At 46.1% G+C, this 27,999-nt stretch overlaps 1 protein-coding gene across 1 annotated transcript; it reads right to left on the bottom strand.

Moving 5' to 3' along the window:
* LOC309530338 (uncharacterized protein) lies at positions 1–27,988 on the bottom strand. The gene is made up of 7 exons (XM_082219216.1): positions 27,961–27,988; positions 7,648–7,691; positions 5,985–6,477; positions 5,695–5,788; positions 5,341–5,423; positions 4,269–4,395; positions 1–1,959 (listed from the first exon to the last, which is right to left on the bottom strand). The coding sequence occupies exons 3-7, from the start codon at positions 6,384–6,386 to the stop codon at positions 293–295; spliced, it is 2,373 nt and encodes a 790-aa protein (XP_082075342.1). The 5' UTR covers positions 6,387–6,477; positions 7,648–7,691; positions 27,961–27,988; the 3' UTR covers positions 1–292.
* Positions 27,989–27,999: the final 11 nt, after the last annotated feature.

The following is a 27,999-nucleotide window of genomic DNA, read 5'->3' as shown; positions in this document are numbered from 1 at the left end:
TGGCCTCCTCAAATATTTTATGAGGGGGCAAAGACCCCTAGGAATTTAAGAGTGGCTGTATTCCCTACACCCACACGTCTCAGAATGCTTAAAATATAAAAACACAACATAAAAACACAAAACATCACATGTTAAAATAGCATTAGATGTCAATAAGAAAAAGGCCTGGTTAAAAAGGTGCAGATTTGCCTGGCTCCTAAAGCTGTATAATGGTTTTGCCGACCTTTGTACAGATTCTTTGATGCGAAGTGAGTTTAGAGTTAACAGTGAAGCTCTTTCCACATTCCACACACTAATAGGGTTTCTCCCCTGTATGAATTCTGTGATGGGAAGTGAGATTGGAGCTCTGACTGAAGCTCTTTCCACATTGCACACACTGATAGGGTTTCTCCCCTGTATGTATTCTTTGATGGGAAGTGAGAGAGGAGCTCTGACTGAAGCTCTTTCCACATTCCATACACTGATAGGGTTTCTCCCCTGTATGTATTCTTTGATGGGAAGTGAGAGAGGAGCTCTGACTGAAGCTCTTTCCACATTCCAAGCACTGATAGGGTTTCTGCCCTGTGTGAAGTCTCTGATGCCTAGTGAAACTGGAGCTATCAGTGAAGCTCTTTCCACATTCCACGCACTGATAGGGTTTCTCCCCTGTATGAATTCTTTGATGGGGAATGAGATCGGAGTTTTTAATGAAGCTTTTTCCACATTCCGCACACTGATAGGGTTTCTCCACTGTATGAATTCTTTGATGGGAAGTGAGATTGGAGCTCTTCCTGAAGCTCTTTCCACATTCCACACACTGATAGGGTTTCTCCCCTGTATGAATTCTGTGATGGGAAGTGAGAGAGGAGCTCAAACTGAAGCTCTTTCCACATTCCACACACTGATAGGGTTTCTCCCCTGTATGAATTCTGTGATGGGAAGTGAGAGAGGAGCTCAGACTGAAGCTCTTTCCACATTCCACACACTGATAGGGTTTCTCGCCTGTATGAATTCTTTGATGAGAAGTGAGAGAGGAGCTCTCACTGAATCTCTTTCCACATTCCACACACTGATAGGGTTTCTCCCCTGTATGAATTCTGTGATGGGAAGTGAGAGAGGAGCTATCAGTGAAGCTCTTTCCACATTCCACACACTGATAGCGTTTCTCCCTTGTATGGATTCTTTGATGGGAAGTGAGATTGGAGCTCTTCCTGAAGCTCTTTCCACATTCTATGCACGGATAGGGTTTCTCCCCTGTATGCATTCTTTGATGGGAAGTGAGATTGGAGCTCTTCCTGAAGCTATTTCCACATTCCACGCACTGATAGGGTTTCTCCCCTGTATGAATTATTTGATGGGAAGTGAGAGAGGTGCTATTTCTGAAGCTCTTTCCACATTCCATGCACTGATAGGGTTTCTCCCCTGTATGAATTCTTTGATGGGAAGTGAGATCGGAGCTCTTCCTGAAGCTCTTTCCACATTCTACGCATGGATAAGGTTTCTCCCCTGTATGAATTCTTTGATGAGAAGTGAGAGAGGAGCTCTGACTGAAGCTCTTTCCACATTCCACACACTGATAGGGTTTCAACCCTGTATGACTTCTTTGATGAGAAATGAGAGAGGACCTCTGACTGAAGCTCTTTCCACATTCCACACACTGATAGGGTTTCTCCCCTGTATGCATTCTTTGATGGGAAGTGAGATTGGAGCTCTTCCTGAAGCTCTTTCCACATTCCATGCACTGATAGGGTTTCTCCCCTGTATGAATTCTTTGATGGGAACTGAGATTGGAGCCATTCCTGAAGCTCTTTCCACATTCCATGCACTGATAGAGTATCTTTCCAATGAGATTTTGTTGATGGGAAGTGGAATTGGAGCTCTGACTGCAGCTTTCTCCACGCTCCAATTTTTTTTGTGGTTTCTCCTCTCTAGGAATTTTTTCGTGGTCACCTTTGTCCTCAATTTCCAATTCATCACAATCTGCATCGGAGACAAAAACGGATTAGAGCCTCAGGAACAAATGGAGAAGAACTGAAGGGAGTTGTGTGTGTGTTCATTACCTGTGTTGTTTGTTTAATATGAGATTTGGATGAGCTGTTGAATGTTGCTTTGTTTATATAAAGTAGGGGTGAAAATTGTGGACGATTTTTGGAAAAAAGTGTATTTCAGAGGTTTGATGGCTTATAACACAACTTCATTTGGAGTAATGTCATAAAATTATATATCAATGGAAAGATAATTTTATCAAGAATGCAATCAAGAATGCAATCTAACAAAGTTTGTTCAATTACCTGTATTTAATCAAATGTTATAGCCAAATAACCAGAAAAAGGAAGCACAACTTGCTTAAGTTGACTTTTGTCAGTGTGTTATGTGATTGCTATCAAGTAGGTTGGTTTTTTGTGTTCTTTCATTTAGTGAGGGTGTAAAACATAATAAAATTATAGAAATGGCACAAAGAGTTGAATGGTCCACAGAAAGCGATGTAAGATTGTACTATTAAGTGAACAAGGCTACAGTTATGAAGAAATTAGTAGAAGAGAGATTGGGGAAAACTTAACCAAAGTTGGCCTTTCTATATTTTTGAAGAGGTATAAGGAGACTTAGTCACTACAAAATCAGACTTGTTAAGGCAGGGAAAGGTGTACAAAGGCAAGTGACAATGGACGAGTGGAGAGACTTTGCCTACAAGACAGAAGAAAATAATCTGGATGTATACAAGATGACATGGCGCAATGTAATGGGAAGTTGAGTGCAAGGACTAGTCTAAATGTTAGAATTCTAAGGAAAAAGCCATTGTTATCTCTCAAGCATATGTTGAAAAGATTAAACCCATGTTAACTGGACAGTGGAACAATGGGACACTACCTTACTTGGTAGTGATGGTACGAAATACGCAAGTTTCTTTAATTGGAGAAGAATCAGAGGAGATTTACATCCTACTTGCATTACACTGACCGTGAAACACCCAGACAGTGTGATGTTCTGGGGTTGTATGGCAGCAAAAAGTGTGGGCAGAATTTGCGTCATTAATGGGAATATAAATGTGGAAGAATGCATAAACAAAATACGTGAACCCAAACTGAAGTGTTCCGCAGGTGATCTTTTCCCAGATACCGAAGCATTTATATATTTTCAACAGGATTCAGCTCTATGTCGTGTTGCTGCTGTGTGCAAAAGGTGCATTCAAGATAATGATATTTCACTGCTGGAATGGCCTGGGAATAGCCCACACTTTAACCCAATCAAAAATCTTTGGAGCCGACTAAATAAATTTGTTATTCAGAAGCAACCCAGCAATAAAGCCCGATTAACAGAGACAATAATTCAGTCTTGGTTTCACATTATTACAGCTGCAGAACTAAAAACTTGGTTCACTTCATGGCAAGGCGTTGTAAGGCCGTAATTAAAGCTAAAGGTCACCAATGGTTACCAAAGGTTTCACATTTTTTCTTTATGACTGCTGTTCTAATAAATACTCCTTCATAAAATTCATTGCATTACATTCTTCATTAAATTATCTTTCCATTGCTATATAATTTTATGGGATTACTCCACACTAAGTGGTGTTATGAGCCATCAAACCTCAGAAATACACTTTTCACAAAAGGTTTCCACAATTTCGGCCACTAGGAGAAGTTGTTCATTTTAAAGTAAATGTTTTTTTTATATGGGATCAGATTATTATTATTTATGTTTCATTTTTATATGTGTGTTGGAAGCCGCCCAGAGTGGCTGGGGGAATGCAGCCAGATGGGCAGGGTATAAACAAAAAATATTATTATTACTACAGTGGTACCTTGATTTAAGAACAGTCCTGTTCCGGAAAAGATTAAGTTTGTAAACCGAGGTACCACTGTATCATCCTCATCATCATCACCACCACTGCTACTTCTACCTGAAATTCAATAAGTCTAGCTCTTCTCTGGGATTAATTTTGTTTGGCCCAGTCATGGCATCCCCTCCATCTCCAATGTCAGTCATCTCTTTGGTCAACCCAAGACTGACAGGAGCAAAAACAAAAACAGAAAACCTGAAGCTACTTATCTTTCCTAACAATTCTGAAGCTGACATTTAAGATAGCCTGGGCAGTTGAGACCAGCCCAATCGTGGTAGAAAAAGGAATAATCTGAGGAAGATTGTTCAAAGAAAAAACTTTATTGTGGGGGTGTTAGGTTCCCAGGTGTCATAGGGGGCTCTGTTGAGCTCTGTGAAAATATATGAGGTTGGTCCATAGACGTATTTTTTGAATTTCCAGGCAGATACGACGATCCCACAGGGAGCCTTACCAAGAGAGGCCACGATCCCACGATTCTCCTCCATGACGTCCTTATGCAGAGCTCTCTGGTCAGGATCCAGCAACGCCCACTCCTCGTCCGTGAAACGAACAGCAACATCTTCAAAGCACACTGGACCCTAAAAGAAAAAGGGAAATGTCCTCCTCTGAGACAGCAGAAATATGATCTGCTCCACAATGCTCTGTGGTTTCCTTCCTGTAAATTGCGGTGTTGTTTCAATAGGATTGCTTTGCTGCACATTTAATTTATGGATGCTTATTTTATTCTAAGTTTTAATTATGGGTATTCGTTTTTGTGCAAATAAGTTGTACTCCACTTTGTGTTATTCAAGTCATTCTGCCTAGGCATGCATTCCAGTTTCCCCAATAGAAGGATCCACTTTCTCCTCTCCTCCTGAGCTGTTTTGGGGAGTTCCCTCCGAATGCCCTAGAGCCAAATTCAAGGGATTCATGGAGGAATGGGGAGGGGGAGGAATGGGAGGCAGGCCCCATTTTGCAGCTGATGGGGCTGGTTAGGTGAATCCAGGCCGCTATTTGTTCTCATTTGTACTCTGCTTAGAAAACAATTTTAGCATTCAGTGATCAATCTAGAAATAAAATCAGCCTCTTTTGAATGGCCATCTGTCTTGGATGATCTAGCAGAGATTCCTGCAATGCAAAGGGTCTCCTGGCTCTGAGAGACAAGCAGGGAGGGGGGCTTCTGGCAAAAGGAGAGGGAGCCACATGTGGCTCCTCCTCCTTCTCACTCACCTCTGCCTCTCGACCTTCCTCTCCCACTCGCCTCCTTCCTCTTCTGCCTCTGATTCTGCACTGCATTCTGCCACAGAGTCTCCCAGCTCACTAAGCCCTGTTTCCCCTTCAGCTTCTGACACCTCCTCTTCCCAGACTTCTCCCTCTTCTCCCTCTGACCGCTCATCCTTCTTCTACCTCCACTCCTTCGGCTCTGAGCCATCTTCCCTTCCTGGTTCCCCAGCTGCATCCTCCCACCACTTCTCTGTGCCCAACCAGTCCATGACATTGCTCCATCCCTCGGCCTCTGTCCCCACAAGGCAGCTTCCCCTGACCTGATCTGGTTCCACAGCCGCTGCTTCCCTTCTGCCCCCATGAAAAGGCGGATCAGGAGGTCTTGCCGGCATCCTTCTGCCACCTGCAAGAGAAAAAAGGTAAGCAGGATGCCAGGAGTGCATGCTTCTCTCACAGGTGAAACAGGGCATCTCTAACTACAGATGGGCCTTTGAGAAGGACTTACCTACTGAGAGCATTTGGACGTTTGTGCCCATTTCATATGTTTGTTTGTGCAGAAATACATCTCCCCTCCTCTGGACCCTTGTTCCCAACTGTCTCCCCCAAAACAAGATGAAAAGAACCCTCAGATGAGTTGGAAAACCAACAGAATGAGACCAGTGGAGAAAAACCACCTTCCTCCTTACCCAGTGGCCTCTCTCTGGTGTCCAACGGAGGCCTCTCTGCCTCACAGGAATCCAGGTCCATTTCTGCAAAGAGATCCTTTCCCTGAGAAAGAAACAAGGATTCAAAACAGAGAATGGCGAGAAATACTAGAAAGAGAATGACAAAGACTTGAAGGGTGTTAGATCTCATTCCATGGATGCTTTCCCAGAAAATGGATGGGCCATCAGCAGACCATTATGGGATGTTCTCTGTCCTGTTTGGAGCCCCTTGGGAGTATCCAGAGGAAAGTCTCTCTCACCTGCTTTCTCTCCTCTGCCTGACTCAGGAGGAAACCTTCGGCCAGGGCCACCGCCTGGGAACTGGTCTCCGCTCCGCAGTCCCTCACCCAGCTCTCCATCTCTAGGGGAAGGACAGCCAGGAACTGCTCCAAGATCACCAGGTCCAGCATCTCAGCTTTCGTGTGCCTTTCTGGCTTCAGCCACTGATGGTCAAGGTGGTAGAGTCGGCTGCAAACCTCTCGCGGTCCTTTGGTCTCCTGGCAGCAGAACTGCCTCAACTGCTGGCTCTGCACCTCTGAGCGGAGGGTGTCCTCCTCACCATGGATCTTCTGCACTGGGTTTTCCCATAACCCCCCACTGCTCCCAGTTTGGTTGGCATGGCCTCTTCCTGTTCCAGGGCCAGCTGAGTCTTGCTCATCCATCTGTGGTCTCAGGAAGCCTCTGAGAGATCGGAAGGAACCCTTTGGTCTTCTGCCAAGTTCTGCCCGTCTAAATGAGAAGCTCTAGCAAATCCTACAAAGCAAATACAATGTTTTGTTACAAAATCTGAAGGACAGGGGTGGAAATGGTTCCCTGAGCAAGCATGGATGAGTCTTGCTGGGAACCAGGGCTGGACTGCACCGCATCCCAGACCATGAGATATGTTTTTGAAAAGAAAGAGGAGGAGGAAGAGGAGAAGTAATAAGTCTCTCGCCTTCAAGCAATGTAGAATGTGGAGGCAATTGAAGGGATTTCTGTCAGATTAATCAACCTGGTTTCTCCATCCTTCCAGTCAATGCATGAAGCCAGAACCGAATGACAAGGGAGTCATTTGTATCTTGTGATAAATGGATGCTTTTCTCTAGTGGGGGTCCTGACCTGGGGGTCCTCATGGGTTGCTCACCCCACCCCCACCCTCACCCCACCCCCACTCCCTGCTTCTATCTCCTTTTCTGCAATCTCTGCCGCTGTCCAGACAGATTCGTGGGGTGAGGTCACTTTTTCTCTCTTCTGGGGGCCAGGAATGTATCTGGCCAAACCCCAGAGGGCCAAGTGGGCGGGGCCAAAGACATCTCCCTTGATTTTTTTGTTGTTCTATTAGATAGCTTAACACAAACTGGTTTGCAATGCAGCAGCCAGACTATGGCCTGGGATCCCTCTCTTTATCCCTGGCCTCTCTTTCCTACTTTTCCTTCCTTCCTCCCCGCTGTTTTTTTTTTGGGGGGGAGGGGCTAGTCCACCTCCTCGTCCAGCTTTGGAAAACCATTTGCAGATGTTCCCTCTGTTGTGCAATGAGGCTGAGCGACGTCACACAGAGTTATAGTCCCAGGGACTCCTTTGTTTCAAGAAGGGAGATTTCGTGGGAGTCAGGGACCCTCTGATCTCCAGGAAGGAGAGCTTTGCAGACCTGGCCCCTCCCTGGCAGGACCCTCTCCTCCATGACTTGGGGTCCCCCCCCCCTGCAGGAGCAGATCAGGCCCCCCAGGCACCCTCCCCTGGGACCCCCCCCGTCTCCCCACTGCACCCTCTGGGGGGAGAGAGAGAGGAGACTCACCCTTAGCTGTCCACCTTCCCTTTTTTGCGGAAAATTCCCTTATTCCAGCGCCCTTTCCCGCTGCTTCCTGCTGCTCTCCCGGATTGGTAGACAGGTGAGGCTGCTGGTCCCTTATTTTCAAATCTGAAAGTTGGCAGCTATGGACTCACCAGATCCCAGGAGGGGGCTGCGATTCGGCCCTTGCAGGGAAGGACTGGGGAGGGAGGGGCCTTGGCTCTGGAGGACCAGCCCCCCCCGTGCGCTTCCTGGCCTCTCTAGGAAGGCAGCTCACTTCCCTTTAACCCTTGCCAAGCCGAGTCCCTCCCGCTCAGCCCTCTCTCAGATTCTTATTATTTCTTATGGATTTAGGGGGGCAGCTGACCCCCCCGGCTACGCCCATGCCCAGATATCCTTTTGGGGGGGTGAGGCTCTTGGCTGGACTCTGAGCATCTCCCTCCCTTGGCCAGAAACCAGAGGAGGAGCCTGCAGGGAAAAGGGCTTTGCAGGAGGCAAGGAAGCTCCTCCTGGAATTCAGGAGTGGAGAGAGAGGAGGGGATCCCAGGGTCATCTAGTCCAACCCCCAGCAAGGCAGGAATCTCAGCTAAAGCATCCAGGGCAGATGGCCGTCCGATCTCTGCTGAGAAACCTCCAGGGAAGGAGAGTCCACCACCTCCCAAGGGAGACCTTTCCCCTGGCAAAATGAGTAATAATGAGTAATAAATTAAATGAGTAAATGAGTAATACTTTCTTATGCATGCTTTTCATACTAATATACAAAATTATGCCATTTCCCTTTCCAGAAATGCTCAATTGCTAATTCAATGGACTGAAAATGGATGGTTGTTGTTATTATGTTTAGGGAAGCTTTGAATATTTGATGGACAATTGTATTTTAATATTTTGTTGGAAGCCACTCAGAGTGGCTGGGGAACCCAGCCAGATGGGTGGGGTAATAATAATAATAATAATAATAATAATAATAATAATAATAATTACTATTGATCAGGTGCGTTTTCTCCTTTCAAAGAGGCAGGTGGAATCTCCACGGTTGCTAATAGCATAACGTTGAAAGACTAGTGAAATATGGGGAGCCCTGGAGCACCTGCTTGGCATGCAGAATGTCCCATTGTCAGCCCCTGACATCTCCTGCAAGGGCTGGATGAAATCCCTGCATGAAACTCTGGGGAGCTGCTGCCAGTCAGTGTAGGCCAGGGGCCCTCAAACTATGTTCCCTGGGCCGAATCCAGCCTGCCAGGGTCATGAATCTGGCCTGCACGGCCATTTCAGAACCCGCCAAGTGTCCGAGGCTGAAAGCATCTCGCTGCCTGCTCAGTCAGTCCCTGTGAGGTAAACGCCACTGGTGTGGTGGCAGCTCTACCAATGAAAGGCCAGGGGGTTTCGCCCGGGGACGGGGAAGTGTTGTCTTTTGGCTTGAAGAGTGAAGTTCAGATTGGTGGAGGAAGGCAGACTTGGGTCGATTTGGTTTCATTACTTAGAGGTTTACTTTAAACCGGATATTGACCATCTTGTTAGCCTGAGGCAAGGGGCAGCAACCTTTCTCAGCCATGAGGTGGTCCACTGTCCCTCAGACCATGTGGGGGGCCAGACTATTTTTTGGGGGGAGAGGGATGAACAAATTCCTATACCCCACAAATAACCCAGAGATGAATTTTAGATAAAAGGACACATTCTACTCATCTGAAAACACACTGATTCACGAATCGTCCGCGGGCCGGATTGAGAAGCCGATTGGGCCCCATCCGATTGGGCCGCATCTGGCCCCCAGGCCTTAGCTTGCCTACCCCTAGCCTGGGGAGCCACATTCTGGTTGAAGGAGGCCAGGATTGGCCCCCAAGGGTTGGGGTGTCTCTCCTCCCCTGAAGTAGGACTTGGAATCCAGGAGAAAACTCTTGGAATAGCCTTGCCAGGTGCTCAGGGAGGGACTCACCTGTCCCCATGTCCTTCTCTTTGCAGATGTGCTGCGGTTGCACATCCCTCCCCCAGAGGAGAGCATTGGAGAGAACCAGAGCAGGGACTCAGACCTGCCCTCCTTGCCCCCCACTCTGCACTCTCGGATGTGGAGAAGCCCTCCCTTTGTGAGGAACTGACAGCCTGACTTTTGCCTTTCAGCTGCTGGAGGAAGATCAGCTGTCCCTGCAGGAGGTGATCCTGAACTGCCAGGCAGCTCAGCTCAGGGGGCTCTGAACCCAGAACTGCTCCAAGCAGGAGATGGCCAAAGCCATCCTGGTGAGTGATGGGTGGTGTGGGAGACCCCCATGGGGAAGTGGGGGAGGGAGGGGCTTCGGAGAAAGGGAAGTATCTGGGAATTTGGATGACGGCAAAGAATATAAATCTTTTTAATGACAATTATCAGCCAGTCTGGAAGGAGATTAAAAGAGAATTAGAAATATGGGACAGATTAAAGGTATCAATGACGGGAAGAATGTTTGCGAACAAAATGAATCTACTACCGAAAATGTTGTTTTTGTTGCAGACAATTCCGATAATAAGAGGTTTAAGACAATTCAAAGAGTGGCAAAAAACTCTCTCGCATTTTTTATGGCAAGGGAAAAGACCAAGAATTAAATTTAAAATATTGACAGAAGATAAGAAGGAAAGAGGGGGGTTCGCAGTACCCGATCTGAAACTCTATTATGAAGCGGCATGTTTATGTTGGACAAAGGACTGGATAACTCAGGAGAACCTAGACTTGTTAGATTTGGAGGGGTTCAACAATAGATTTGGATGGCACTCTTCTCTTTGGTGGTAAGGCAAAAGTGCGTAAGGGGTTTACAAATAATGTGATAAGAGGTGCCTTATTTGAAGTCTGGAAAAGAAACAAGAATTTGTTGGAAAGGAAAACACCGTGGTGGCTGTCACCAATTGATATATTAACGGTTAAAAAACTGAACGTACTAGGGAGAGGGGCCACAAATGAGGAAATTTTGATGAAGGCCGAAAAAGGTTGGAAATTAAAGCCCTATGAGTGTATTGCTGAAAAATTGACAGATGGTTGCAATACCACTCCTAAGTAGACTTCCGGGGTGGTGCCATCGGCAATGGCGGATTCCCTCTGAACTGGGGGGACCAGCTCCACGGGAATCGGGTCTTTCCCGCTACGGCGAAGCGGGGACCCATTCAAAAATCACAGGCGGATGAAGCCTGTGACCATGGGACTCGGCGGGCACCCTTAGCGCCCCCCCAACCCACAAAGGAACCCACTAACGGGCTCCGAAGCAAAGAGGGGGAAGTGGCACGGTGCTGAGAGTCAACTGCTTCTTCCGTGGAGCGAAGCCGCACAGCCGTTGCCGGAGAGTGCTGCCTTTTTCCTGGGACAATCTGGCTTCTAAAATAATCACCCGTGAGTACCTAAACTTGGATAACTGGACTCTAAATAAGGACTTGTGAGCAGAAAGGAAAATTGGATTTAAAAGTTCACCTTAATTTGGTGCTGAAACGGGAAGGTCTAAACAGGAAGTCTGCCTTCCGTTTCTTTGTAGATAGATTAAAGCAACGACATGGCAAACTAGAGCTCAGAAAATCGCCTGTAAAAGATTAACTTTCATCATTTAAAATTGTTGAACCCCCTTCGGAAGCAGGAGAAGAGGGGGGATTTTTTTGGACTGTTTAAACCTGCAGAAGTGAAGGTAAAGTGAAGTAACTTTCCACCGTCCTGATCCTGGAGCGGGGTGTTAGGACTGACGTTTTTTTGAAGCTCATTGACCAGAGACAACATTTTTGACAGATAGCTATAAGAAGAGAAACTTTGACTCCATTGTTCCCCTTCGCTTCTTAAAGGAACAAATATTGACAAAATATCTGAAAAAGGAAACTTTTGTTGCTAGACTTGTCTTTAAAAGAAAGAACAAATAGAAGTTTTCCCTCTAGAGGGAGACTGTGAAACTGTAACCAACTCTGGGGAGCTGGCAGCTGTTACAGATTACAATCATGGGAACAGACATCTGACCTTGCAGGACAATGTATTCAGAAGCTCTGTTGTGTGCTTTCTATAAAACAAATGCCCTACTGGAACAGCTACATGAGAAGGCGAATTTAATGGCTGATTCGATTAGAAATTTTGAACAGGCAGTGGAAAAATATGTGGAGCCCACCCAGGAATTAAATCAGGAGTGTGCCTTGACAGAACAGGCCCAACAGGAACATGAGCTTTCGGATTTGACAAATGAACTTGGAAAAAGCCAGATTTGGAAAGAAAAAGTTTGGTTTGGTTTGGAAATGGGGGGTTGGATAGACCCCCCCCCCTATGCAGGCATGTTTGGACTTTTCAAGTCTGGCGATGGACCGTGAGATGTCTGGGATTGTGGGAGCTCCTAATTTTGGAGGGATTTTGAAACATGTTCTTAAATATCACATGGAATTTAGTGTGGATTATGGAAAAGGGGCTGATCTGTCGAGAAGGGTCAAAAATATTGTTAAGCTGGAGTTCCCACGAGTGAAACAAGCAGGAGACAAGGGAAAATACAGTTACAAATATGAAGAAGAGCTGCGGAAGGGACATGGAAGAGACTTAAGGGCCTCGGATATAAGGTTACAGTGGTGCCCCGCAAGACAAATGCCTCGCAAGACGGAAAACCCGCTAGACGAAAGGGTTTTCCGTTTTGGAGGTGCTTCGCAAAACGAATTACCTATGGGCTTGCTTCGCAAGACGAAAATGTCTTGCAAGTTCCTGCGGGGTTTTTTTCCTCCCCCCCTTTCCCCCAAGCCGCTAAGCCGCTTATCAGCTGATCCGCTAAGCCGCTTATCAGCTGATCCGCTAAGCCGCTTATCAGCTGATCCGCCAAGCCGCTTAACAGCTGATCCACTAAGCCGCTTAACAGCCGATCCACTATGCCGCTTATCAGCTGATCCGCTAAGCCGCTTATCAGCTGATCCGCTAAGCCCGCTAAGCCGCTAATAGCGCTAATCCACTAAGCCGTTAATGGGCTTGCTTCGCAAGATGAAAAAACTGCAAGACGAAGAGACTCGCGGAACGGATTCTTTTCGTCTTGCGAGGCACCACTGTACCAGGTTAATGCGCTAGATCGATGGGATAACAAGGACTGACAAAACCCGGGACCAGGAGGAAGGGACGCTGGATGAAGATTGGATTGTTTTTATTTCTTTTTCTACTACTAGGATTGTTTTATAAAATTGGTGAATGTTAGAAAAATGTTGGAATGAAATTACTTGGCTTTAGTAAAAATGTTTAAAGAATTATGTAAGAATATTATGGTTATGAGAAGTTGGTAAAAATAAGATTTAAGTTTTAAGTTTCAAGGTTTTTTATAGTAAGATAAGATTAAAATAGTTTACGGTAATGTAATGACAGAATTTTATGAAATATGGAAAGGATTTGCTGCAACAATTAACAACTAGGATACAAAAAAAGGGAGGAAGAGGAGGTCAAAGAAAGAAGGTAATGACAGTTGAGGATTTGAGAATAATGGATTTGTTTTTAAATGTCTGCGGTGTATTTTTGTATTTTTGTTTTTGTTTTAATTTGTATTGTTGGATGTGGTTTGTGTTTTTCTCTGTTCTTTCTTTGTTCTTTTTTTTGTAACTCTAAATTCCCCCCCCCAATAAATATCATTTTTTAAAAAAAAGGAATACCATCAAGTCAATGATGTCTTTAAAGAGGAAAAAAAAAAGGATTTGAGGATAAAAAAATCGAAATTTCAAATAGATATTTTAGGGAGTAAATCCAAGCTATTATCAAAAATGTACAATCTCTTACTAGTATGGAACACAAAAGATGAATTTATAAAAGAGGCTATGATAAAATGGGCCATTGATTTAAGACATAACATAGAATATGATGTATGGGCCAAACTCTGGAATGAGAGCATAAAATTCACTGCTTGTTCTGCCTTAAAAGAAAATGTTATGAAGATGGTTTATCGTTGGTATCTCACTCCCACCAAATTGGCAAAAAATGTATAGAACAAGTAGTAAAACCTGCTGGAAGTGCAAGGAAAAAGACGGCGACTTCTATCATATGCGGTGGTCTTGCAATAAAATAAGAGAGTTTTGGGATGCGGTTTACAACGAGTTAAAAAAGATGTTTAAGTACCGTTTTCCCAAAAAGCCGGAAGAATTTTTGCTAGGTTTGGTGGGAGAAGGGATTAAAAAGATAGATCAAAGATTATATTTATATGCAACAACTGCAGCCAGAGTTCTGATAGCTCTAAAGTGGAAAGCAACAGGAGATGCAGACGATAAGAGAATGGCAGATAAAGTTGGTTGAGTATGCTGAGATGGCTAAATTGACACACAGAATTCGCAATCAGGAGGAGACAAAGTACCAGAAAGAATGGAGTAAATTTATGGTTTATATAAGTGAGAATTGTAGAAATATGAAAACGTTGGCAGGATTGAAATAAATCTCATGTCATGGTATAATTTATAATTAAAGTATCTTAAACTATAGAATGGAATAGGAAAACTGATGGAAGGGAAGGACGGAAGCTAATGGATGTATGAAACACAAAGTAGGATACATGTAATAAGATGTGATGTTTTGGTGGTGGGTGGTGGGGGTTGGTTGGTGATTGTAAATTTCAATAAAAATCATTAATAAAAAAGAAGAAGAAGGGGTTGTCTGTCTGCCGGAGAGGAGGACCCTACTGGCCTAGGTTCACGTATCCTGTTTGAAAGGGGAATCATCTTAGGGACTTCCTGTGAACATCTGGGTCAGGAATGCTGTTCCTGGAATGGACAAACACACAAGAGGTAACCGGCTGTGCATTCAGATAAACAATACTCTTCTATATATGCTTATCACAATATCAAATGTTTATCTTGCACATAAACAACACATAAAGTGCAATAATATAGACGGAAGTCCCAATAAATCAGTTCATTCCTAAAGACCAAATGTCTCCTAAGTCCAAATTGGGGACTACTACACTTCCACATTGTTGACAAGGTGTGATGGCCTGGGATTCAGACTCGGAGGCTGCACCTGAGGGATCCCAGCCTGCACAGGAGTCCCCGCCTCCAGGACCAGCTGAGCCGGGGCTGGGGCATGAGCCTGAAGGGCCCTCACCTGTGGTGGATCCTCAGGTGCAGGCACCAGCTGAGTCTGCTCTGTCTCCTGAGGTGATGGAGGACCCATTGCCTGCAGGTGCTCCACTCTCAGCCCCGTCAGAGGTTGCCTCTGGGTCCGGTAACCCTCCAGCCTCTCCTGAGCTGCAGAGGCTCAGGGTTAGAGAGGGGAGTCACCAGAGGATCGGGGCCACCCTATGCCTCAGGGAGGATAAAAGCCGGCCAGCCCCAGTTCCAAGTTGCGGGAGCAACATTGTTGGTTGCTAGTTCCTGCCTGAGCTCCTGACCCGCCCTGGCTCCCTGCTTGCAAGCCTGTTCCTAACTTCACCCAACTCCCTGCCCTGCACCCAGCTTCAGCTACTACGGACTGCCTCCACGTTGCACCTTTGACCACGGACTGGACTTAGACCTAGCCTCTCGGGTAAATTCAATGGATCCCTGGCCAGCTTTCCCATGTTTCTTGCCCAGACCAAGCTGTATATTCAGGGGCGAGCCCGGAATTTCCGTGATGACTGCACTAAGGTGCACTTCCTGAACAGCTTGCTGAAGAACCGGGCAGCCAAGTGGGCATTGCCGCTGCTCGGGCAAGACTCTCCCTTGCTGACAGACTATACAGGGTTTTGCAACCACCTGGAAATCGCGTACGGCAGCCCTCAGAAGGGCAGTCAAGGGGAGTGAAGCCAATCAGGCGATTTGGCAGTTGAAACAGGGCAAGTCCACAGTGGCCGCCTATGCCACAGAATTTCGGCTGTTGGCACACTTGGTATTTCAACTGCGGCATAGACCTCCAGCCCGGGGTGCCCCTGCCTGTGAGCCGCCTATACTCTCTTACGGAGCCAGAGCACTAAGCCTTGCAGGACTTCCTTCGCAAGAACATGGAGGGCGGGTTCATTCGGCCCTCTACCTCGCTCACCGCTGCTCCAGTACTCTTTGTTAAGAAGTGTGGGGAGCTTTGTCCCTGCCATGAGTACCAGGCCCTGAATAAGATTACCATCCCAGACCGGTATCCCTTGTCCTTTATTGCAGAGTTGCTGGAATGGGTGCAAGGGGTGCAGATGTTCACCAAGCTGGACCTTCAAGGGGCCTACAATTTGATTCGGATCTGAGCCGGGGATGAGTGGAAGACAGCATTTGGGACCCGGTATGGGCAGTTTGAATACCTTGTAATGCCTTTCGGGTTGTGCAATGCGCCTGCCCTGTTCCAACGGCACATCAACCACATGTTCCAGGACTTGCTAGACAAGTATGTGGTGGTGTACCTAGATGACATTCTGATTTACTCCCATGACCCAGCTCTCCACGAGGGTCATGTCCGGTCCATGTTGCAGCGCTTGCGGGAGCAACGCGTGTATGCTAAGCTCAGCAAGTGAAAGTTCCACCAGCAGTCAGTGGACTTCCTCGGTCACCAACTGTCCCCTGGTGGGGTGCAGATGGATCCCGGGAAAGTGGCAGCAGTTTGGGAATGGGCAGCACCCCGGAACCACAAGGGCCTATCATCACCGCAAGGGGCCATCATCCTAAGGGGGCAAGACAACTGGTGGAAGTGAGAACCGACCACCGGAAACTGGAGTACCTCCAGACTGAGTTGACCACTTGGCATTGAAGGAGTTCGCTTACAACAACGCGGTGGACGCCTCCACCCAGAAGACCCTGTTCCAGGCCACTTACGGTTACCACCCGCGTTTGTTCCTGGATGTGCTGCCAGCATCTGTGGTCCCCACGGTGACAGATTGGCTCCAGGAGCTCCAGTCTCAGCACCAACTATTGATGGAGCAACTGCGCCAGGCCAATAATGCGTACAAGGCCCAGGCCGACCGCCACCGCCAGGTGGGGCCGTAACTCCACGTCGGCAAACCATGGGGCTATATAAATTCTAATTGGACTCCGTTTGAATTGGGCAAGTGTATCCAGCTTTTTGGTCCCTTAGGAACAACTGAGCAACTTCCCTAGGGTGGAAGACCAGAGCCTATAATAATAATAAAAAATCCCATAGAAAGGCCAAGGCACAGACATCTCTCTCAAGAAATGTCCCAACCTGCGCCACTACAAGGTGACATGGTCAATATGAAAGCCCTACGGGGATTCACCAGGGATTGTTGCTGCTGTGATATGATGGAGGTGTGAGAGCAGACGAGAGCTAGCTTTGACACCTGGGAACACACAAAAAAGGCAGAAACAAAACAAACTGCATTTTTCACTCATTATTTGACCTTCCTGCCAAGTGTAAAGCAGAGACCACTATTGAGAATGTTTCTCCCAAACTGCTAGAATACCACAAGTAATTTAGTACAAAATGCAACATGTGTTATTTTTTATGTGATATCCTATGTCCAGCTATGTGCACTGCTACACCTGCAAATAGCCTTAAGAGACCTGACAGGCAAGTCTCTTAAGATTTACACGAAGGCATCCATTTGCAACATACCAGGTTATTATTTGTGGGGCAACTATTTTTTAGAAAAAAATTATATCCCCAAAGGGGGGAATTGTTATAAGAATTTTTAGGATATATATATATAAATGTACCAAGCAAACACATATATTTTATGGGGGGGGCAAAGACCCCTAGGAATTTAAGAGTGGCTGTGTGTGTGTGTGTGTGTGTGTGTGTATAACAATATTTTACCAAAAAAAATTATATCGCCAAAGGGGGGAATTGTTATAAGAATTTTAAGGATATTTTATATATATGTGTGTGTGTGTGTGTGTATACACATATAAATGTACCAAGCAAACACATATATTAATATATAAACCACATGTCCAAAACCCACAGGAAAAGTCCTAAAGCCATTTTGACTCTTTCCCTCTTTCAGTCACCTCAAATATTTCTCTACAAGGTCAAAGGAAATGCAGAAACCTCCCCATTGTCTCTGTCCTCACAAATCCTGCCTTAAGGGCACATTTAAGGTGTGAATAGGGTGAGCCTGTGACCTGGCTCAGGAATGAAGTATTATCATTACAAAAGAATGGCCAGCCTCCCCAGGTAATCTAGTCAAGTGGCCATTAACAGGTAACCTGGCAGACAAGGTAAAAACTATGCACTCAGATTTCTGTTGTAGACTGCCTTTTCTGTGATGTATGTATGATGTTTCTGGGGGTGGTCTTGGACTCCAGGGCGGACAATTAAAAATATCTATATAAGGGCTTACATGCAGGGCTCGGGGTCCTCCTCCTCTCTCCTGCGTGTGGGTGGAGAACCCTGTTGCAACAGTTAATAAAGAACAGGCTTACTAGCTGCTTTGCTTCTCAATATTCTCTGGTTGGTCTCTGTTATTTTCTCCTACCGATAGAGAACGTACAAAAGGACTGTATATGGGCTCTTGGGTACCCCATAAGGAAAAGGGTACTCTTTTACTTAGCTCACCTGCAATCATGTGTGGTGAGTTAGCAATTCACTCCTCCCGTTGCTGGATATGTGGCTAGTATGTCACATGCCCCTGTTTACTTTCCTAGGCTTGGAAAGTGTAAGAACGGATGTCAGTCTTATCTCTTTCGCTCTGCTGTGCTTTTGCACTGTTCTTTGTCTCCCTGTCTGTTGCTGAAGGAGAGGACGCCATTATGATCCATTTGGTGTCGTGTGCAAATGTGGTGAGCATCCCCTCAGTTCCTTCATCCATGTCATTTATCAAGACGTTGAACAACAACGGGCCCAGGACAGAACCCTGCAGCACCCCTCTTGTCACTTTTCCCCAGGATGAGGAGGAACCATGAAGGAGTCCTCTTTGGGTTCGGTCCGTCAAATCCACCTAACAGTTACCTCATTCAGTCACATTTTACCAGCATCCTCACATAAATATCACAGAGGACTTTCTCAAAGCCTTACTGAATCAAAATACACAATTTCCACAGCAGTCCACTGATCAACAAAGTTTATAACTCCATCCAAAAAAAGAAAAGGAGAGATTTCTCTGGCTTGGCTTGTTTTTGAGAAAGCCATGCTTTCATGCTGTATGTTTATATTGTAAAATCTTCAGATAAATTTTAAAAAAGATAAATGAGGATATAGACAAGCTGGAACATGTGCAAAGGGAGGTGATTTATGTATTTACTTAATTTGTAAACCGCCCGACCCAGTGGTGCCGACTTGAATACAATATTGGTAAGGGGCCAGGTAAGGCCCGTCTTGCACTATCAATCACATGATGCATGCACACCATTTGAATGGCAAGGTCTATAATGGCAGCGACTTTTTTAAAAAGTAATATTTTGAGCCCGTAGTTCAATTTCCCAGCAGCTCCCCTTGCCCCAGAGAACACTTTTAGCATTCCATCTCCTCTACCTGTGGCACTGTTCAGCAGTGGGGATAGTGACCTCTTCACACCAGATGTCCATTTGGTATGGCCCTTTCCAAGTTTGTCTTTCATTTCTTCTCCTATGTGTGTTGCCAATAGAAGCCAAAATTCTGTGGGTACTCTAGGTGGTGCAGAAAGCTGGTTTTGGACTACACCTCCCATCATCCCTAGCTAGCAGGACCAATGGGGAGGGATGCTGGAAACTGAAGTCCCGGGAGCTGCAGGGGACCCAAGTTTGGGAAAGCCTCCTTTAAAGCAACTTTTGCGTTGGGACCTGTCCACATTTGTATTTTCTTGTATTTTGTTTTTCTCATGACCTTTGTGCGGTTTTTAAAATGTCTTAAAAGGGCAAATTGAAAGCGAAATTGTATGGCAAGTAGCGGAAGAATAAAAGGTTGCATTTGAAAAAAACACAAAGAAAACTTAGGGCGTGGCCTCCTCAAATATTTTATGGGGGGGCAAAGACCCCTAGGAATTTAAGAGTGGCTGTATTCCCTACACCCACACGTCTCAGTATGCTTAGAACATAAAAACACAACATAAAAACACAAAACACCACATGTTAAAATAGCATTAGATGTCAATAAGAAAAAGGCCTGGTTAAAAAGGTGTGGATTTGCCTGGCTCCTAAAGCTGTATAATGGTTTTTCCAACCTTTGTACGGATTCTTTGATGGGAAGTGAGTTTAGAGTTAACAGTGAAGCTCTTCCCACATTCCACACACTAATAGGGTTTCTCCCCTGTATGAATTCTGTGATGGGAAGTGAGATTGGAGCTATTCCTAAAGCTCTTTCCACATTCCACACACTGATAGGGTTTCTCCCCTGTATGAATTCTTTGATGGGAAGTGAGATTGGCGCTCTGACTGAAGCTCTTTCCACATTCCATACACTGATAGGGTTTCTCCCCTGTATGAATTCTTTGATGGTAAGTGAGAGTGGAGCTATCAGTGAAGCTCTTTCCACATTCCACACACTGATAGGGTTTCTCCCCTGTATGAATTCTTTGATGAGAAGTGAGAGAGGAGCTCTCACTGAATCTCTTTCCACATTCCACACACTGATAGGGTTTCTCCCCTGTATGAATTCTGTGATGGGAAGTGAGAGAGGAGCTCAGACTGAAGCTCTTTCCACATTCCACGCACTGATAGGGTTTCTCCCCTGTATGAATTCTTTGATGGGAAGTGAGATCGGAGTTTTTAATGAAGCTTTTTCCACATTCCACGCACTGATAGGGTTTCTCCCCTGTATGAATTCTTTGATGGGAAGTGAGATGGGAGCTATTCCTAAAGCTCTTTCCACATTCCACACACTGATAGGGTTTTTCCCCTGTATGAATTCTGTGATGGGAAGTGAGATTGGAGCTATTCCTGAAGCTCTTTCCACATTCTACACACTGATAGGATTTCTCCCCTGTATGAATTCTGTGATGGGAAGTGAGAGAGGAGCTCTCACTGAATCTCTTTCCACATTCCACACACTGATAGGGTTTCTCCCCTGTATGAATTCTGTGATGGGAAGTGAGATTGGAGCTATTTCTAAAGCTCTTTCCACATTCCACACACTGATAGGGTTTCTCCCCTTTATGAATTCTATGATGGGAAGTGAGAGAGGAGCTATATCTGAAGCTCTTTCCACATTCCATGCACTGATAGGGTTTCTCCCCTGTATGAATTCTTTGATGGGAAGTGAGAGAGGAGCTCTTCCTGAAGCTCTTTCCACATTCCATGCACTGATAGAGTTTCTTTCCAATGACATTTTGTTGATGGGAAGTGGAATTGGAGCTCTGACGGCAGCTTTCTCCACACTCCAATTTTTTGTGTGGTTTCTCCTCTCTGGGGATTTTTTCGTGGTCACCTTTGTTCTCAATTTCCAATTCATCACAATCTGCATCGGAGACAAAAAGGGATTAGAGCCTCCGGAACAAATAGAGAAAAACTGAAGGGAGTTGCATGTGTGTTCATTACCTGTGTTGTTTGTTTAATATGAGATTCGGATGAGCTGTTGAATGTTGCTTTGTATATATAAAGTAGGGGTGAAAATTGTGGACGATTTTTGGAAAAAAGTGTATTTCAGAGGTTTGATGGCTTATAACACCACTTCTTTTGGAGTAATGCCATAAAATTATATATCAATGGAAAAATAATTTGATCAAGAATGCAATCAAGAATGCAATCCAACAAAGTTTGTTCAATTACCTGTATTTAATCAAATGTTATAGCCAAATAACCAGAAAAAGGAAGCACAACTTGCTTAGGTTGACTTTTGTCAGTGTGTTATGTGATTGCTATCAAGTAGGTTGGTTTTTTGTGTTCTTTCATTTAGTGAGGGTGTAAAACATAATAAAATTATAGAAATGGCACAAAGAGTTGAATGGTCCCCAGAAAGTGATGTAAGATTGTACTATTAAGTGAACAAGGCTACAGTTATGAAGAAAGTAGTAGAAGAGAGATTGGGGAAAACTTAACCAAAGTTGGCCTTTCTATATTTTTGAAGAGGTATAAGGAGACTTAGTCACTACAAAATCAGACTTGTTAAGGCAGGGAAAGGTGTACAAAGGCAAGTGACGATGGACGAGTGGAGAGACTTTTCCTACAAGACAGAAGAAAATAATCTGGGTGTATACAAGATGACATGGCGCAATGTAATGGCAAGTTGAGTGCAAGGACTGGTCTAAATGTTAGAATTAAAAGGAAAAAGCCATTGTTATCTCTCAAGCAAAGTTGATTGATTAAACCCATGTGAACTGGACAGTGGAACAATGGGACAGTGTTATTTGGAGCAATGAGACCCAAATCTCCTTGCTTGGTAGTGATGGTACGAAATACGCAAGATTCTTTAATTGGAGAAGAATCAGAGGAGATTTACATCCTACTTGCATTACACTGACCGTGAAACACCCAGACAGTGTGATGATCTGGGGTTGTATGGCAGCAAAAAGTGTGGGCAGAATTTGCGTCATTAATGGGAATATAAATGCGGAAAAATGCATAAACGAAATACGTGAGCCCAAACTGAAGTGTTCCGCAGGTGATCTTTTCCCAGATACCGAAGCATTTATATATTTTCAACAGGATTCAGCTCCATGTCGTGTTGCTGCTGTGTGCAAAAGGTGCATTCAAGATAATGATATTTCACTGCCGGAATGTCCTGGGAATAGCCCACACTTTAACCCAATCAGAAATCTTTGGAGCCGACTAAAGAAATTTGTTATTCAGAAGCAACCCAGCAATAAAGCCCAAGTAACAGAGGCAATAATTCAGTCTTGGTTTCACATTATTACAGCTGCAGAACTAAAAACTTGGTTCACTTCATGGGAAGGTGTTGTAAGGCCGTAATTAAAGCTAAACGTTACCAATGGTTACCAAAGGTTTCACGTTTTTTCCTTATGACTGCTGTTCTAATAAATACTCCTTCATAAAATTCATTGCATTACATCCTTCATTATCTTTCCATTGCTATATAATTTTATGGTATTACTCCACACAAAAGTGGTGTTAAGAGCCATCAAACCTCAGAAATACACTTTTCACAAAAGGTTTCCACAATTTCGGCCACTAGGAGAAGTTGTTCATTTTAAAGTTAATGTTTTTTTTATATGGGATCAGATTATTATTATTTATGTTTCATTCTTATATGTGTGTTGGAAGCCGCCCAGAGTGGCTGGGGGAATGCAGCCAGATGGGCAGGGTATAAACAAAAATTATTATTATTACTACAGTGGTACCTTGATTTAAGAACAGTCCTCTTCTGGAAAAGATTAAGTTTGTAAACCGAGGTACCACTGTATCATCCTCATCCTCATCCTCATCATCACCACCACTGCTACTTCTACCTGAAATTCAATAAGCCTATCTCTTCTCTGGGATGAATTTTGTTTGGCCCAGTCATGGCATCCCCTCCATCTCCAATGTCAGTCGTCTCTTTGGTCAACCCAAGACTGACAGGAGCAAAAACAAAAACAGAAAACCTGAAGCTACTTATCTTTCCTAACAATTCTGAAGCTGACATTTAAGATGGCCTGGGCAGTTTAGACCAGCCCAATCGTGGTAGAAAAAGGAATAATTTGAGGAAGATTGTTCAAAGAAAAAACTGTAACTTACTGTTTATCGTGGGGGTGTTAGGTTCCCAGGTGTTGCAGGGGACGCTGTTGAGCTCTGTGAAAATATATGAGGTTGGTCCATAGACGTATCTTTTGAATTTCCAGGCAGATAGGATGATCCCACAGGGAGCCTTACCAAGAGAGGCCACGATCCCACGATTCTCCTCCATGACATCCTTATGCTGAGCTCTCTGGTCAGGATCCAGCAACGCCCACTCCTCGTCCATGAAACGAACAGCGACATCTTCAAAGCACACTGGACCCTAAAAGAAAAAGGGAAAAGTCCTCCTCTGAGACAGCAGAAATATGATCTGCTCCACAATGCTCTGTTGTTTCCTTCCTGTAAATTGCGGTGTTGTTTCAATAGGATTGCTTTGCTGCACATTTTATTTATGGATGCTTATTTTATTCTAAGTTTAAATTATGGGTATTCGTTTTTGTGCAAATAAGTTGTACTCCACCTTGTGTTATTCAAGTCATTCTACCTAGGCAAGCATTCCAGTTTCCCCAATAGAAGGATCCACTTTCTCCTCTCCTCCTGAGCTCTTCTGGGGAGTTCCCTCCCAATGCCCTAGAGCCAAATTCAAGGGATTCATGGAGGAATGGGGAGGGGGAGGAATGGGAGGCAGGCCCCATTTTGCAGCCGATGGGTTAGGCGAATCCAGGCCGCCTTTTGTTCTCATTTGTCCACTGCTTAGAAAACAATTTTAGCATTCAGTGATCAATCTAGAAATAAAATAAGCCTATTTTGAATGGCCATTTGTCTTGGATGATCTAGCAGAGGGGGTCTCCTGGGTCTGAGAGACAAGCAGGGAGGGTGGCTTCTGGCAAAAGGAGAGGGAGCCACCGGTGGCTCCTCCTTCTCCTGACTCACCTCAGCCTCTCGATCTTCCTCTCCCACTCACCTCCTTCCTCTTCTGCCTCTGATTCTGCACTGCATTCTGCCACAGAGTCTCCCAGCTCACTAAGCCCTGTTTCCCCTTCAGCTTCTGACACCTCCTCTTCCCAGGCTTCTCCCTCTTCTCCCTCTGACCGCTCATCCTTCCTCCACCTCCACTCCTTCGGCTCTGAGCCATCTTCCCTTCCTGGTTCCCCGGCTGCTTCCTCCCACCACTCCTCTGTGCCCAACCAGTCCATGAGATTGCTCCATCCCTCGGCCTCTGTCCCCACAAGGCAGCTTCCCCTGACCTGATCTGGTTCCACAGCCGCTGCTTCCCTTCTGCCCCCATGAAAAGGCGGATCAGGAGGTCTTGCCGGCATCCTTCTGTCACCTGGAAGAGAAAAAAGGTAAGCAGGACGCCAGGAGTGCCTGCTTCTCTCACAGGTGAAACAGGGCATCTCTAACTACAGATGGGCCTTTGAGAGAGCTTTACCTGCTGAGAGCATTTAGATGTTTGTGCCCATTTCATATGTTTGTTTGTGCAGAAATACATCTCCCCTCCTCTGGACCCTTGTTCCCAACTGTCTCCCCCAAAACAAGATGAAAAGAACCCTCAGATGAGTTGGGAAACCAACGGAATGAGACCAAATGGAGAAAAACCACCTTCCTCCTTACCCAGTGGCCTCTCTCTGGTGTCCAACGGAGGCCTCTCTGCCTCACAGGAATCCAGGTCCATTTCTGCAAAGAGATCCTTTCCCTGAGAAAGAAACAAGGATTCAAAACAGAGAATGGCGAGAAATACTAGAATGACAAAGACCTGAAGAGTGTGAGATCTCATTCCATGGATGCCTTCCCAGAAAAAGGATGGGCCATCAGCAGACCATTATGGGATGTTTTCTGTCCTCTTTGGAGCCCCTTGGGAGTATCCAGAGGAAAGTCTCTCTCACCTGCTTCCTCTCCTCTGCCTGGCTCAGGAGGAAAACTTCGGCCAGGGCCACCGCCTGGGAACTGGTCTCCGTTCCACAGTCCCTCACCCAGCTCTCCATCTCCAGGGGAAGGACAGCCAGGAACTGCTCCAAGATCACCAAGTCCAGAATCTCAGCTTTCGTGTGCCTTTCTGGCTTCAGCCACTGATGGTCAAGATGGTAGAGTCGGCTGCAAACCTCTCGGGGTCCTTTGGCCTCCTGGCAGCAGAACTGCCTCAACTCCTGGCTCTGCACCTCTGAGCGGAGGGTGTCCTCCTCACCCAGGATCTTCTGCACTGGGTTTTCCCATAACCCCCCACTGCTCCCAGTTTGGTTGGCATGGCCTCTTCCTGTTCCAGGGCCAGCTGAGTCTTGCTCATCCATCTGTGCTCTCAGGAAGCCTCTGAGAGATCGGAAGCAACCCTTTGGTCTTCTGCCAAGTTCTGTCCCCTTGACACGGGGACATTCCCAGGGGAACTGAAGGAAGCAGTGGTGCGTCCACTCTTAAAGAAAACTTCATTAGATCCCTTAGACCTATCCAATTACCGCCCAGTTTCAAATCTTCCATACCTGGGTAAGGTAATTGAGAGAGCGGTTGCTGAACAGCTTGGTAGGTTTCTGGAGGAAACATCGGCATTAGATCCATTTCAGTCCGGTTTCCGTCCTGGTTTTGGGACGGAGACGGCTCTGGTTGCCCTAACAGATGATATCCGTAGACAACTGGATCGAGGCGGGTCAGGACTGCTGATCCTTTTAGATTTGTCAGCAGCCTTTGACATGGTCGATCATGATCTTCTGGACCATCGCCTTGCAGACGTGGGGATACAGGGCATAGCCCGTAACTGGTTGTGCTCTTTTATCTCTGGTCGGGGACAGAGGGTGGCACTAGGGAGGGAAATGTCGTCACGCCACTCCTTGGTGTGTGGAGTGCCACAGGGCGCAATTCTCTCCCCAATGCTTTTTAACATCTTTATGCGCCCCCTTGCCCAGATTATCCGGAGCTTTGGGCTGGGCTGTCATCAATATGCTGATGACACTCAGCTCTATCTGCTGATGAATGGCCACACCAACTCGGCCCCTTACACACTGACCAGATGCTTGGAAGCTGTGGCTGGATGGTTTCGTGGGAGCCGATTGAAACTAAATCCTTCGAAGACAGAGGTCCTATGGCTAGGTCGGGATGGTATGGGGATGAGGGACCAACTCCCTTCTCTTGCGGGGGCCCAATTAGTGCCATTGCCTTCCGTTAAGAGTTTGGGTGTAATCCTTGACGCCTCCCTTTCCATGGAGGCGCAGGTTATAGCAACAGCCAAGGTGACATTTTCCCACCTTCGCCGCATCAAGCAGTTGGTCCCTTACCTTTCCTGCCCCGACCTGGCCACAGTGATCCATGCGACAGTCATCTCCAGGCTTGACTACTGTAATTCGCTCTACGCGGGGCTGCCCTTGAAGCTGTCCCAGAAACTCCAGCGGGTACAGAATGCTGCAGCGAGGCTCCTCACGGGGTCTCTGCCATGGGAGCATATTCATCCAGTGCTTTTCAAGCTGCACTGGCTCCCGGTGGAGTACAGGGTCAGATTTAAGGTGCTGCTTTTGACCTTTAAAGCCCTTCACGGCCTAGGACCCTCGTACCTACGGGACCGCCTCGCCTGGTATGCCCCACGGAGAGCCTCAAGGTCCATAAATAACAACACCCTAGTGGTCCCAGGCCCTAAGGAAGTTAGATTGGCTTCAACCAGAGCCAGGGCCTTTTCAGCACTGGCCCCAACTTGGTGGAACGCTCTGTCTCATGAGACCAGGGCCCTGCAGGATCTGATTTCTTTCCGCAGGGCCTGTAAGACAGAGTTGTTCCGCCTGGCCTTTGGATTGGAACCAATTTGATTCCCTCCGCCCCCTTTTTCTTTTTTCTTTTCCTTCTCCTGCAATGAGGCTTCATTTTAATATTTTAATGTTCCATTATTTTAATGTTGTATTTTATTTTTGTTTTTAAGTTGTAATCCCTCATCTTGTTTTTATTATTGCTTGTAAGCCGCTCTGAGCCCGGCCTTGGCTGGGGAGGGCGGGGTATAAATAAAAAATTATTATTATTATTATTATTAAATGAGAAGCTCTAGCAAATCCTACAAAGCAAATACATTGTTCTGTTACAGAATTTGGAGGATAGGAGGGGAAATGGTTCCCTGAGCAAGCATGGATGAGTCTTGCCAGGAACGAGGGCTGGACTGCACCAGATCCCAGACCATGAGCTATCTTTCTGAAAAGAAAGAGGAGGAAGAGGAGAAGAAATAAGTCTCTAGCCTTCTAGCCACGCAAAATGTGGAGGCAACTGAAGGGATTTCTGTCAGATTAATCAACCTGGTTTCTGCTGCCTTCCAGTCAATGCATGAAGTCAGAACCGAATGACAAGGGAGTCATTTGTATCTTGTGATAAATGGATGCTTTTCTCTAGTGGGGGTCCTGACCTGGGGGTCCTCAGGAGTTGCTCCCCACCCCCACCCCACCCTCACCCCACCTCCACTCCCTGCTTCTGTCTCCTTTTCTGCAATCTCTGCTGCTGTCCAGACAGATTCGTGGGGTGAGGTCTCTTTTTCTCTCTTCTGAGGGCCAGGAATGTATCTGGCCAACCCCCTGAGGGCCAAGTGGGCGGGGCCAAAGACATCTCCCTTGATTTTTTGTTGTTCTGTTAGACAGCTTAACACAAACTGGTTTGCAATGTAACACCCAGACTATGGCCTGGGATCCCTCTCTTTATCCCTGGCCTTTCTCTCCCACCTTAACTTCCTTCATCCCCGTTGTTCTTATTTTAGGGGGGGGGGCTAGCGTTCACCTCCTCGTCCAGCTTTGCAAAACCATTTGCACATGTTTCCTCGGTTGTGCAATGAGGCTGAGCGATGTCACACAGAGTTAAAGTCCCAGGGACTCCTTTGTTTGAAGAAGGGAGATTTTGTTCTGAAAGGGGGGGCGGAGGGTCAAATGAGTTTGGGATCCTCTGATCTGCAGGAAGGAGAGCGTGGCAGACCTGGCCCCTCCCTGGCAGGACCCTCTCCTCCCTGACTTGGGGTCCCCCCTGCAGGAGCAGATCAGGCCCCCCAGGCCCCCTCTCCTGCTGCAGCCCTGGGACCCCCCCCCCGTCTCCCCACTGCACCCTCTGGGGGGAGAGAGAGGAGACTCACCTGATGCAGCCCTTGCAGGAGAGACACCAAAGCAAGGAAAGGACTGGGGAGGGAGGGGCCTTGG

This window comes from Podarcis vaucheri (genome assembly GCF_965113315.1).
Source record: "Podarcis vaucheri genome assembly, chromosome: 4".
Taxonomy (NCBI): Eukaryota; Metazoa; Chordata; class Lepidosauria; order Squamata; family Lacertidae; genus Podarcis; species Podarcis vaucheri.
This window is presented reverse-complemented; position numbering and strand designations above follow the sequence as displayed.